The 12,113-nt window shown below is 38.8% G+C and overlaps 1 protein-coding gene across 3 annotated transcripts; it reads left to right on the forward strand.

Moving 5' to 3' along the window:
• Positions 1-214: 214 nt before the first annotated feature.
• Positions 215-12,089, forward strand: GAR1 (GAR1 ribonucleoprotein). 3 transcript variants are annotated; one of them, XM_058193253.1, is made up of 8 exons: positions 215-284; positions 1,523-1,618; positions 2,425-2,605; positions 2,687-2,841; positions 5,180-5,239; positions 6,772-6,892; positions 8,762-8,878; positions 10,202-12,089. In XM_058193253.1, exons 3-8 carry the CDS (start codon positions 2,434-2,436, stop codon positions 10,213-10,215), a joined length of 639 nt encoding a protein of 212 aa, XP_058049236.1. In that variant the 5' UTR covers positions 215-284; positions 1,523-1,618; positions 2,425-2,433; the 3' UTR covers positions 10,216-12,089. The 3 variants fall into 3 exon arrangements, with proteins under 3 accessions (XP_058049236.1, XP_058049237.1, XP_058049239.1); XM_058193254.1 differs by lacking the exon at positions 215-284 and adding an exon at positions 293-447; XM_058193256.1 differs by lacking the exon at positions 215-284 and adding an exon at positions 366-389.
• Positions 12,090-12,113: the final 24 nt, after the last annotated feature.

Genomic DNA, 12,113 nt, shown 5'->3' on the forward strand with positions numbered 1-12,113 from the left:
AGGTAGATTCAACTACCCATGAGAGATACTAGAGGGGTAGTAGTTGGGGCTGTGAGTTTCCTCGAGGACGAACCAAGCCTTAAAGCTGGCTGCAAATTGCACACTACACACTGAAAAAAAAATAATTGTTGTGAAGCGGAAACATGATCGCCGCTGGGCGGTGTCTTTTTACAGAAGGACTGGGATTGGTCAAGCGTTTGGCGCAGTTTGTTGAGATCATCAAAGTGGTGGCGTCGCCTTTGAGAATGAGTGGCGGCCACGTGGGGAAGGGGGACAAGTTTCGGGTAGGTGGGAGCCGTTGCGGGTTGAGAGGGAAGTTCTGTCCGGGAACGGGAGCTGCTTCTCGGTTGCGATCTCCCGAAACCCCCTTGGTGCCTTCGTAGATGAAAGTGTGTGTGTGTGTGTGTTTGACTGTGATATACACACGCGCACGCATAAGATTCCTGTGTATGTGTGTTTTTGTTGTTGTTGGGAATGTAACATCACTTTTGGGAGATGTAAATTATTGAATGGAAAGAGGATCGATCCTCTCTATAGCCAGAGTGGTACTTTTAAAAATATTGTGTTTTTGCGTTTTGACTTCCAGAGTAAGGGGCGTGCATAAGAGCACCAGCCTGCCTACCGTTCCTGTCCTAATGTTCCCTTTGATTGTATCCAATTTGTATGGTTATTTCATGCTTATATATACTGTTGTGTTTGACAAATAAAAAATTAAAAAATTTTTTAAAAAAAGAGTGGGGTTCTTCTTCACGAGTGACTTAGAGGCTTTTAGTCCCAAATTTGAGTTGAGCCCAGGGCTGCATATTTATTGAGCTTCATTGGCGTTTTGAAAAATGGTTAAGAAAGGTAGCACAAAACAGGGCTCCGAGTTTCAGGACATAGTTGTTCTATTTGGCATTATCTCAGCTGTTCGTTCCACACATTTTTTCCATTGGTTAGAGTATAAAATAACGTTGGAAGAATAACACAACTGACTTTGAAAGCAAGGTCTACCCAAAAGTTCACACCTCTTAGAGAATAGAATAGAATAGAATAGAATAGAATAGAATAGAATAGAATAGAATAGAATAGAATAGAATAACAGAGTTGGAAGGGACCTTAGAGGTCTTCTAGTCCAATCCCCTGCTTAGGCAGGAAACCCTACGTCACTTCAGACAAATGGTTATCCAATCTCTTTTTTAAAACTTCCAGTGTTGGAGCTCCCACAACTTTTGAAGTCAAGGCATTCCACTGATTAATTGTTCTCACTGTCAGGAAATTTCTCCTTAAGAAATTTCTCCTGGTTGGTTCTCTGATAAGTTGATATCTATTACTTCTTGTTTTCCTCTCAGGTGCTTTGGAGAATAGGTTGTCCCATTCTTCTTTGTGACAGCCTTAAAATATTGGAAGACTGTCATCATGTCACCTAGCTGTTCATCTCTTCATTAGATTAGACATGCCCAGTTCCTTGCAACCATTCATCATATGTTTCAGCTTCTAGCCTCCTAGTCATCTCTGTTGTACTTCTCTGCACTCTTTCCAGAGTCTCAACATCTTTTTTGTATCTTGGTGACCACACACTAGAAGAGACAAGCCTCACTGCAGTCATTTAAAATAGCATTTCAGCCCACCAAAAGAGGTGAGTGGACATTTTAAATATTAGTTCTTGCTGACTTATAAAAAGAAGAGGATTTAAAAAAATATATTGCCAACAGTATTATGGATAAAAATATTGCCAACAATATTGTATTTTGTGCTTTTTATTTGCATATTGAAACAATATTACAAAACCCCATTTGGTAACTTTTAGGTGTACAAGAGTATAATTCATAAGAAAGAAGATATTTTGAAAGAGTGTTTAGGCTTTGAGAGGTGGATCAGGTGTACTACTTTTTCTTGCAATAAATAATTCCCTCCAGATGTTGGAAACAAAATCAAAACATTTATTATGGTCATTGATCAGAAATAGAAGCAAGATATGATGTCTTACTTTTACATATTAAGATTATCTTTTAGTTTTAACATAACAATAAAGTTATATTGTACTGGTGAAATCTGGCAAAAGGAAAAGTTAAATTTGATTTTGACTACCAATAAAATTTTACTTTTAACCCTGTGAAGTTATCAGGCCTGACAAAACTGCTATTTCATACCAATATATTACATATGCTAATCCATTGAAAATACATTGGTGTCACCTGATGACTTTATCCTATTCTGTCCTAAAATGGTCAGCACATGGAGGATTTTATAGCGGCGTAAAATGCATAATTTCTATGATTGCCGTAAACCTGAAGTATTACTTATAGCTAAATTATTTCTTGCTTTGAAATGATTGTATTATCTACCAGCTGCCTAAGCAGTATTACGGAGTTGATAATACTGGTTAATACATATAACTGGAAGTTCAGTTGATCTTTTACGCTTCTTATGCGTATTGAACAGAAAGAAGACATGTCATTTCGAGGGAGAGGTGGAAATAATCGTGGTGGATTCAGCCGTGGTGGCGGTGGCGGTTTCAACAGAGGAGGAAGAGGTGGTGGAAGAGGTGGATTTGGACGTGGAGGAGGACGTGGTGGCTTTAATAGAGGCGGTTATGACCAAGGACCTCCAGAAAGTGTAGTTAGTAAGTATATTAAATATTAGAGAAAATGGAAGACATAAGAGAAATGAGCTAACTCGATTTCTTAATTATTCTTCTTTGCAGTTCTTGGACAGTTTATGCATCCTTGTGAAGATGATATTGTTTGTAAATGTGTCACTGAAGAAAACAAAGTACCTTATTTCAATGCACCAGTTTATTTAGAAAATAAACAACAGATTGGTAAAGTAGATGAAATATTTGGGCAACTTAGAGACTTTGTATCCTTTGATTGTGTACTTTTGAATGTATCTAAATTCAAAGTAAACAAAATAGTTAATTTGTTCATTTATATACAAGAAAAGATAAAGGTTCTAAAAGTTACATTCAGTTTCAGCTGTCTGTACTAGTATATTCTGTCTACTAAGAGAAGGTTAGCTATTTTACATTTGGACATTTTGGTTTCACCAAACTTCTAGGTTAGTAAAAAAAGTAAAATAAAGATAAAGTCTTCAGGTTGATCTCAATTCCTGAAGACTTTATGGGAATAGAAGACAAGAGAAAAGAAGAGAGAATAGAATAGAGAATAGAATATAGAATTGGAAGGGACCTTGGTGGTCTTCTTGCCCAACCTCCCTGCTTAGGCAGAAAACCCTACACCACTTCAGACAAATGGTTATCCAACATCTTCTTAAAAATTTCCAGTGTTGGAGCATTCACAACTTCTGGAGGCAAGTTGTTCCACTGATTAATTGTTCTGTCGAGAAATTTCTCCTTAGTTCTAAGTTGCTTCTCTCCTTAATTAGTTTCCACCCATTGTTTCTTGTTCTACCCTCAGGTGCTTTGGAGAATAGCTTGATTCCCTCTTCTTTGTGGCAGCCCTGAGATATTGGAACATTACTATCATGTCTCCCCTAGTCCTTCTTTTCATTAAGCTAAACATACCCAGTTCCTGTAATCATTCTTGATATGTTTTAGCCTCCAGTCCCTTAATCATCTTTATTGCTTTTCTCTGCACTCTTTATAGTGTCTTCACATCTTTTTGCGTTGTGGCGACCAATACTGGATACCAATACTGGATGCAGTATTTCAAGTGTGGCCTTACCAAGGCATTATAAAGTGATATTAACACTTCACATGATCTTGATTCTATCCCTCTGTTTATGCAGGGTAGAACTGTTGGCTTTTTTGGCAGCTGTTGCACACTGCTGGCTCATATTTAAATGGTTGTCCGCTACGACTCCAAGATCCCTCTCACAGTTACTAATATTAGCAAGGTACCACATATACTGTACCTGTACATTTTGTTTTTCTTGCCTAAATGTAGAACCTTACTTTTTGCACCATTGAATTTTATTTTGTTGGATAGCGCCCAGTGTTCAAGTCTGTCAAGATCTTTCTGTATCTTAAACCTATCTTCTGGAGTTTTGGCTATTCCTGCAAGCTTGGTATCACCTGCAAATTTGATGAATTCCCTATCTCTCCCCTCGTCCAAATCATTGATGAAGATGTTGAAGAGTACTGGGCCTAAAACAGAGCCTTGGGTACTCATATAGTTATTTATATTTCTAGATAACAATTAAATTAAAATTCTTAGTTGCCTTCTATCCAACCTGTGATTTGGACTGAATTACCTGATCCAGATCAGCCAAGGTGTTGGATGCGACCTTTGCATTAACAAAGGGAAAATATATTTAGTTTGCCACTTTGTATTTAATATTGACATAGCTTTTCAGTTGCTATGTAGTAACTATTTTGTTGGCTGTTTAGATTCTATATTTTTTTCTACTTATATCTTGCAAGTTTGATATATCAAACTGCAATGTTTTCTTAAGAATCGTAACTATTTAGCAGTGTAATTGAATCCTTTAGTCTTATGTTCAGTTTTATTACTAGTTTTGTGTGTATTTGTTTGTGTGTGAAAGAGAGAGAGATGGGAGCATGTTTTTTATTTTATTTTGGGACTGGTAAATCCTTTTTGAATCCATTTAATTCTCGGAAGTCTGTCCTGCATTTGGAATCTAATGCAAAAACTTAGCCTCATCTGGTCATTTTATATTATAAGAAATTACTTGCAGGCTAATGAACTTCTTGAAGAAAGTTAGGCTCTCTACCTTTGAGGATCTCCTTAGGTTTCTTTGAGGGACATGAGAAATGGAGGACTTCTCCCCTAAGCTTGTGCTCTTGTGCTTTCATTTTAATACAAAAATGTAAGGAGTGCCGTAATTCCAGCCTGTCTTATTGAACTCTAATGTCTATGATAGTTGAGAGATTTTAAAACGTGCATCTTCAATATATTTAGAAGGCATCAGGTTGGTTGTTAGTTTGCTGCTCCTGTATTTCATAATATTTATTTTAATGATCACTCCAAGGAGGTGACTTGTCATGAATGGGTTAATAGAATAGAATAGAATAGAATTTATTGGTCAAGTGTGATTGGACACACAAGGAATTTGTTTTGGTACATATGCTCTCAGTGTACATAAAAGAAAAAGAAAAAAAAGTCTTTTGTAGATTTCTACCTATTGGATCATCATAACAATTGAGGATTTACTTTTAAATTGATAAAAAGACGCGTGACGAATTTTGATAAGAGTTTTCCTTAAGACACTTTGAAAGTACTTTTCAGTTAAACTGTCAGAAAACATGAAAGCTTCATCTTTCAAAAAACTACAAAAGGTAAGTCCTGCTTATGTTCCCTTTATGTGAGATGTAATCTTGCTTCCCATTAAATATTCATAAATATCTGTCTAAATTCTAAATGTGTATGAAACTTACATCCTACTTGCTAGTGTTATCATATTGATATATTATTCTTGTGGTGTTCATTTGTCATTGTGTATTTTATTGTTCTGTCGTTTTATTTTTGTTTATACTCCATTCACTTTTGTTCATTTTTATTATTGTAAGACACCTAGAGTAGCCCCATAGTGAGATAGGAGGGAAATAAATTTAACAAATAATAAAAAATTGTAGTGGTTTGTTAACTGCTGGTTGACTGAATATCTGTCACTGAACTAGGCAACAGAGTAGAATGCAAGAGACTGTGAATTATGGTCCCATTTTAGGCACAAAGAAACTGGGCCAATCATTCTCTCAGCCCTAGGAAGGAGGCAATGGCAAACCACTTCCAAAACCTTGCCAAGAAAACTGCAGAGACTGGTCCAGGCAGGCGCTAGGAGTCAACACTGATTCAAAGGCACACCGAGAGACACACAGGGAAAAAGTAACTTACTACATTAATGGCTATTGTGACTACTAAACATTGGCATTCTCTCATGCTCAGTGGTGCATTTTGGTGCTTGCTCTGATTCACTTTGTCATTTTTGCATATCCCTGGGGCTAACTTCTGAGGGTTAGCTCTGCAGTACTTCCAATCAGTAATCTCATTTTAAAAATTTTCATTAGGGTAATAATAGCAGCCCCTTGTTTTGCAGTAATATTTTTAAAAGAAACAAAATCCTCTTCTAAAAGGGAGAGAAAAGTTACAAATTGTGCAAAAAGGTGGAATGTTGAAAATGTTTTTAGTGTCCCACTTGTCTCCCAGTGTTAGTTCCCCCCCCCAAAAAAAGCAAAACCAAAGGATTGCATCCTATTTATTGTACTGTATTGTATTATTTAATTTGTCTTTAATTAAGCGTACTTGAAGTGCAGTCCAGTGCTCTTGAAAGAAGTATGGGTTGATTTACTTGTGGATAATTTATTGCATTTATCTCAGTTGAAGTCCTGATTACAGGTAGTCCTTGACTTACAACAGTTCATTTAGTGACCGTTCAAAGTTACAACGGCACTGAAAAAAGTGGCTTAAGACCATTTTTCACACTTATGACCATTGCAGCATCCCCATGTCACATGATCAAAATTCGGATGCTTGGCAACTGGTTCATGTTTATGACAGTTGTAGCGTCCCAGGATCTTATGATCACCTTTTGGGACTTCTGACAAGCAAAGTGAATGAGGAAGCCAATTTCACTTAACGACCATGTTACTAACTTTAACAAATGCGGTGATTCACTTAACATCCGAGGCAAGAAAAGTTGTAAAATGGGGCAAACTCCCTTAACAAATGTTTCACTTAACAGCATACATTTTGGCCTCAATTGTGGTCGTAACTTGAGGACTTCCTGTATTTTTAATTGATTCAAGAAAACGGCAACATTTAAGCCAAAAGCAAAAGCTTGGCAAAGTCTAACGCTCGTCTCCTCCTTCAGTTTTATATCGATCCAGCAAAATTGCTTCCTCTGCAGAGGTTTTTGCCAAGGCCTCCTGGTGAGAAAGGAGCCGCAAGAGGTGGGCGAGGTGGAAGAGGAGGGCGAGGCGGGCGAGGCGGAGGTAGGTAGACTTCTTTCTTACAGTGGGAACAAGTATATGCAATAATGGAAAAATAGTTTTTAGAAGATTGCAAACAATGTAGTCCTGACAGCAGCTAGGGCTGCTCATTGGATTTGGGCAAAACTTCAAATATGAAGGAGAATGGAGTAATTTGGAAGGAGGCTGTAATTTATTCAGGGCTGAACAGAAGAGTCTGAATTTACTATATTTTTCTGTCTATAAGATATCCCCATGTACAGTATAGGATGCCCCATGTTTCATGTAGCGTACGTAAGCACGCTACAAGTCATCACTGTGCAGAAGCCATATTATTGGAGAGTAATACAAGAACAGGTAATGCATCACAGGAACAATAGAGATGAAAACTAGACGGGCAATGTGATACAGGAAACAACTACAATAGAGAGGAATGATAGAGCTGCATATAAGGTAGAGGCTCGTCTGGAAGAGCTGTAGGATGGGGAATGGCCACACCTTCTCCCCTCGGCCTCCTGTGTATAAGATGCCCCTCCATTTTCAAGTAAATATTTTAAAGAAAAAATAGTGTCTTATACACAGAAAAATACGGTACTGCATGCCGAATTTCATTCTCCATAAAATTAACCTCTACTTAGTTTTAGGATGCTGAAAATAGTGGTAATGCAGCAGCCATAGCAAAAAGGAATAACCCCCATGTATCGGTTGTGTAAAATGCCATAGTGGGAAGGGAAGTGCCGATTTCAGTTTCCTTCACATAAGATAGATCCCTGGTTAAGTTGTCTGTTAATCCCAGTTCATCATCCAAGTCACATTATTTGGATAGCTGGCGGGATAGTAAATGAAAAGGAGTGCCTTCCCTGCAGTGCTAAACTGGCCCATCCTACGAACAGCTTAGTTCTTTTATAAAGAAAAAAAGGCAGCTGCATGCTTTAAAAGACTGGTACTATCTCTGACAATGAACTCCATTATCTAGAAGCAAGAATCTTATTACAATTTCTTATGAATGGTTTCTGCATACTTGTTTAACGGATGAATTTATGGATCTGTTTGTTGTGTCTCGTCCAATCTCACCTCAGCCAGGGTCTTCTTATCTGCTTCCGAACACGGAGGAATGTTCTAGTATGCCTCCCGGCCCCTGGGCTGAAGAGGAAGAAATACCTCCAGCCCCCAGCTCTGGCTCCATGCCCAGGCAAACGGAGCAACTAGACCCCTCCCCCTCCTCCACAGCATGTGAGCCTGAGGGAGGTCTATTACCAATAGCTGCCGACTGGAGTGACCCTCGCGTCAGAAGACTTGATAGGCAGAGGCAACAGAAGGAAGGGAGGGGCAGGCCTGGATAAGTGCTGAGTCATGGAGCCACACCTCATGGCCTATATAAAGGATCTGCTTTCTGGCATTCTCTGAGTCAGGCAAAGTCTAAACATATCTTGCTGAAGTCACTTTCTGGTCTCCTGCCTGCCCTGAGGACTTTGCTAGGACTTTGGCAGAGCTGCAGAGGCACACCTGATTCGGATTTCCCTGACCCGGCCGTCAGCGGAGGAGTGGGACACGACACTGTTTCATTTAGGCTTCTGTTTTCTATGTGCTATTGTCACTCACTGGATCAGGGGTCAGCAACCCATGGCTCTGGAGCCGCATGTGGCTCTTTCATCCCTCTGCTGCGGCTCCCTGTTGCTGGTCGGCTACACAATTGATAGGGCTTTCGGTTAGGACAGGTAGAGGAAAAAAGATGCTGCCCTAGGAGGAGACTCTATGGTGGGGGACCGGACTTCCGGTTGGCTCTAGATTTGAACGGGGATCTTTGTGGCTCTTTGAGTGTTTAAGGTTGCCGACCCCTGCACAGCATACTGTAATTATCATTTGACCCCCTCTATTTTTATTTGTTTGTAGGAGGTAGAGGTTTTGGAGGTGGCCGAGGTTTTGGAGGTGGTCGAGGTTTTGGAGGTGGCAGAGGTGGTGGAGGCTTCAGAGGAGGACGAGGTAGAGGTGGTGGCCGAGGATTTAGGGGTAAGTGTATTCATAACCTAATAATATTTCATATTTAGAATAATTATCTATCTTGCTATTTGTTGTGGGCATATCCTGTATTATCTGTGCGATGTTTAGGCTTTTTTGCTTCTCAGATAATTAGCAACCTTCAGACTTTAGAAGAAAATGTAGTACTTTTTTTTATTTTTTTATTTTTTATTTATTTACATTTATATCCCGCCCTTTTCCGAAGACTCAGGGCGGCTTACAGTGTATAAGGCAATAGTCTCATTCTATTTGTATATTTACAAAGTCAACTTATTGCCCCCCCAACAATCTGGGTCCTCATTTTACCTACCTTATAAAGGATGGAAGGCTGAGTCAACCTTGGGCCAGGCTTGAACCTGCAGTAATTGCAGGCTACTGTGTTCTAATAACAGGCTCCTTACAGCCTGAGCTATCCACGGCCCAAATTGCAAAGTAATCGACCCTGATTGCAAAATAATCAGAGTTTACTTACCAATCATAGATGATTAGTTTCCTAAATTGGAAATGTGAACACCAATACCAATGGCAAAATATGAGATAAGACACACATTAGTTTTAGAGGAGGAAAACAAGAAAAAAAAATCTGCCTCTGCCTCCCGTTTGCTGCGGCCTGTTTGCCAGGGCCGGGGCCCGTTCACCGCAGCCCACTTGCTGCCGATCACCACAAACAGAGAGCTAGAACAGCTAATTGGCGCTGCACCAACCCCCCGGTCCCCCGCCGCTATATTCGCTGTATAAGATGCACAGACATTTCCATCCACTTATAGTCTGAAAAATAAGGTATGTACAGTTATATGAACAATCATAATGCTTACAGAACCTGCCTGGCTAATTGGGAATGAATATGTGTCTTAATACACTCCAATATACTACAAAACAATGTTATGATAAATGAAGGACATTAAGACAGTATAGAAATGGGGTTGTAGAAGATTTAAAAATCCAGAATCAGAAATTCCCAGCATTTTGACGCAGATCCAGTACTTCAACAAGACCCAGTGATGCTGGACTTGGCAATATTTCCCTTATCCAGTTTTTAACAGTGATGTGCAGTTAGGAAACTAATCATTTTATATACTGTTGTTTAGTAAGCTTCGTGTGGTGGGATAGGGGACATTCAGTGAGGGGACTATTGGCTGCCACTTTCGTGGAAAAAAAATGTCACTCTGGAAAGGTTACAGCTGAATTTTACTAAAGAAATATCAAAATTAATCCAAGCAATTCTGAGGTAAAGACAATGCCACATCCAAGGTTTATATTTTTTTAAGACTAAATATGGAAGATCTAATTTTTCTTGTTTTGTTTTCATATTAGGAAGAGGATACTGAGTGGAGCTGCTGGAAACAGGAAATTTATGGCTTCATTAGTGAAATGTAAAGAGAGAAGACTTCTTATGAACTTGAATGCTACAAAATGGAAACAATTTTAAGCATACAGTTAGCCCCTAAGGAGTAAAGTGTTACCATGCCAAAAGTTAATAGGTTTCTTTTAATATGCAACAATTTTAAGAAGAACTACAAATATCTGACTTGCAATCTATGTCATTATTTTGAGACATTAAGTGGAAGGTTATTAAACTTTTTTAAAGGGACTGTTTTTAATGTCAAGAATTCATCCCCTTATCAGTGAAATTAAATAACAGCTTTTTTATCAAATAAAAATATTTTGGATTTCTGGTAGTTGATTTTAAAATAATAATTTATTGATCCACTCTGAATGTATCAAAAAACCTTAATTAGTTCCAATAGAAAAGATATATTTAGCTCAGGGTTGAACTGTGGAGTCCTTGGTGCTCTTTGAGTTGCTTGTTTGCTTGCAGATTTTTCATTACCTAGCTCCGTAACATTATCAGGGCACTGTATGTTATGTAGTTAGTATTCTGGCCCAGCCTTAGCAAGTAATGATAAGCTGCTTACTCACGAATAAACACAAACTCCTTTTCAAACAGAACAGGAACAGTCTTTTATTCATGTGGATAAACAAAAAACCAACATGATTAGGTGTGCTTCTGGCCTAAAAATCCAAATTGCTTGCTGTATCCTAAAAACAAACAGTTGTCTGAGACGACCGACCACTCCCAAACCCCTACTATTTATTTCCCAGCCAGGGAGAGACTGGCTAGTGTCCACGTCTGCTTTTCCCTGAGAGCCGGCTTATTGTTTTCCTTTGCTCTCCTCTCCTCTCTGCGCATACATGCATCTGGGATGGGCCCCATCTGTTCCTCCCCCTCACTCAGGTCCGCTCCCGAAGATGGTTGCCTCTCCACCTGGGGGAGGATGGAAGGCCCCGGTTTTGTCTCTGCCTCTGATGCTGTTTCCTTATCAGAGCCTTCCAAAGGCGAAGCTGGCCCAGGCTCTCCCTCCACCTCATCTGACTCTGCACCTAGCTCTGCTGGCAGCCGACGGGCCACAGCACTTGAGTAATGCAATGTCTCAGGCAAACAATCAAACTCGGAGGGTACCAAGAATTCCAAATCTTAGTTTTTTAGTTTTTAGTTTATTGTTATTGTACCCCGTACAACAAAATTAAATGCCATCTTCAGTTGGGATTTCAACTAGGATTTGAAATATAATATTTTAGCATTTCTAGTTGCAGTGGCCAATAAAGTTTTACAGAATAATGCTCAAAGGTCTTAACTTCCATTTGTTTGATGCTGAATGTGAGATGAAGATGAATGTATCTTGTATTTAGCTCTCTGGTTCAAATGTCAAAATGTCAAAACATAAAAAAGTATCATCAGTATATGTGATGTCTGATTATCTACCTAGAAAAGTTTATATAACAGGCTTTTAAGACAAACAGAAAATCAATTCACAACTTGATTGGCTGAACAAATTCTTCAGAGACCCTTTTATGAACTGATTAAAACATGCCTCCAAGTTTTTTTATTAATTAAATTAATAAATTAAAGCAGCTGGGTTTCTGAAAGGCTTAGTCAATGCTATTCTTGTTTCAAGGTACGTAAGATACTTTTGAGAGACATTGCAAGTATTATCTGTAGTTTCCTGAAAAAAGAATTTTCCAGTCTACTTTTATTTTTCTATTCAAGATCTGCCATGCAAAATGTTCCTTGTTCTGTAACATCAGGAAATGTATAGTGTGCTATCTGTATATATGAGTGGATCTCTGTGCGCATAAGGTATCCCATGTGCATTTTATACTTACAGATCTTCTGAATTTTGAAAATAAATTATTTGTAAGAGTTCTGTATCATGAATGAATTCTG

Source organism: Ahaetulla prasina, chromosome 8 (assembly GCF_028640845.1).
Source record: "Ahaetulla prasina isolate Xishuangbanna chromosome 8, ASM2864084v1, whole genome shotgun sequence".
Taxonomy (NCBI): Eukaryota; Metazoa; Chordata; class Lepidosauria; order Squamata; family Colubridae; genus Ahaetulla; species Ahaetulla prasina.

Excerpts from the sequence above, each read along its gene's own strand:
- GAR1 (XM_058193253.1), top strand. The coding sequence starts at position 2,434 with ATGTCATTTCGAGGGAGAGGTGGAAATAATCGTGGTGGATTCAGCCGT. Across the intron at positions 2,842-5,179 it reads TTGGGCAACTTAGAGACTTT|TACTTTTCAGTTAAACTGTC; the intron begins GTATCCTTTGAT and ends ACACTTTGAAAG. Across the intron at positions 5,240-6,771 it reads CTTTCAAAAAACTACAAAAG|TTTTATATCGATCCAGCAAA; the intron begins GTAAGTCCTGCT and ends CTCCTCCTTCAG.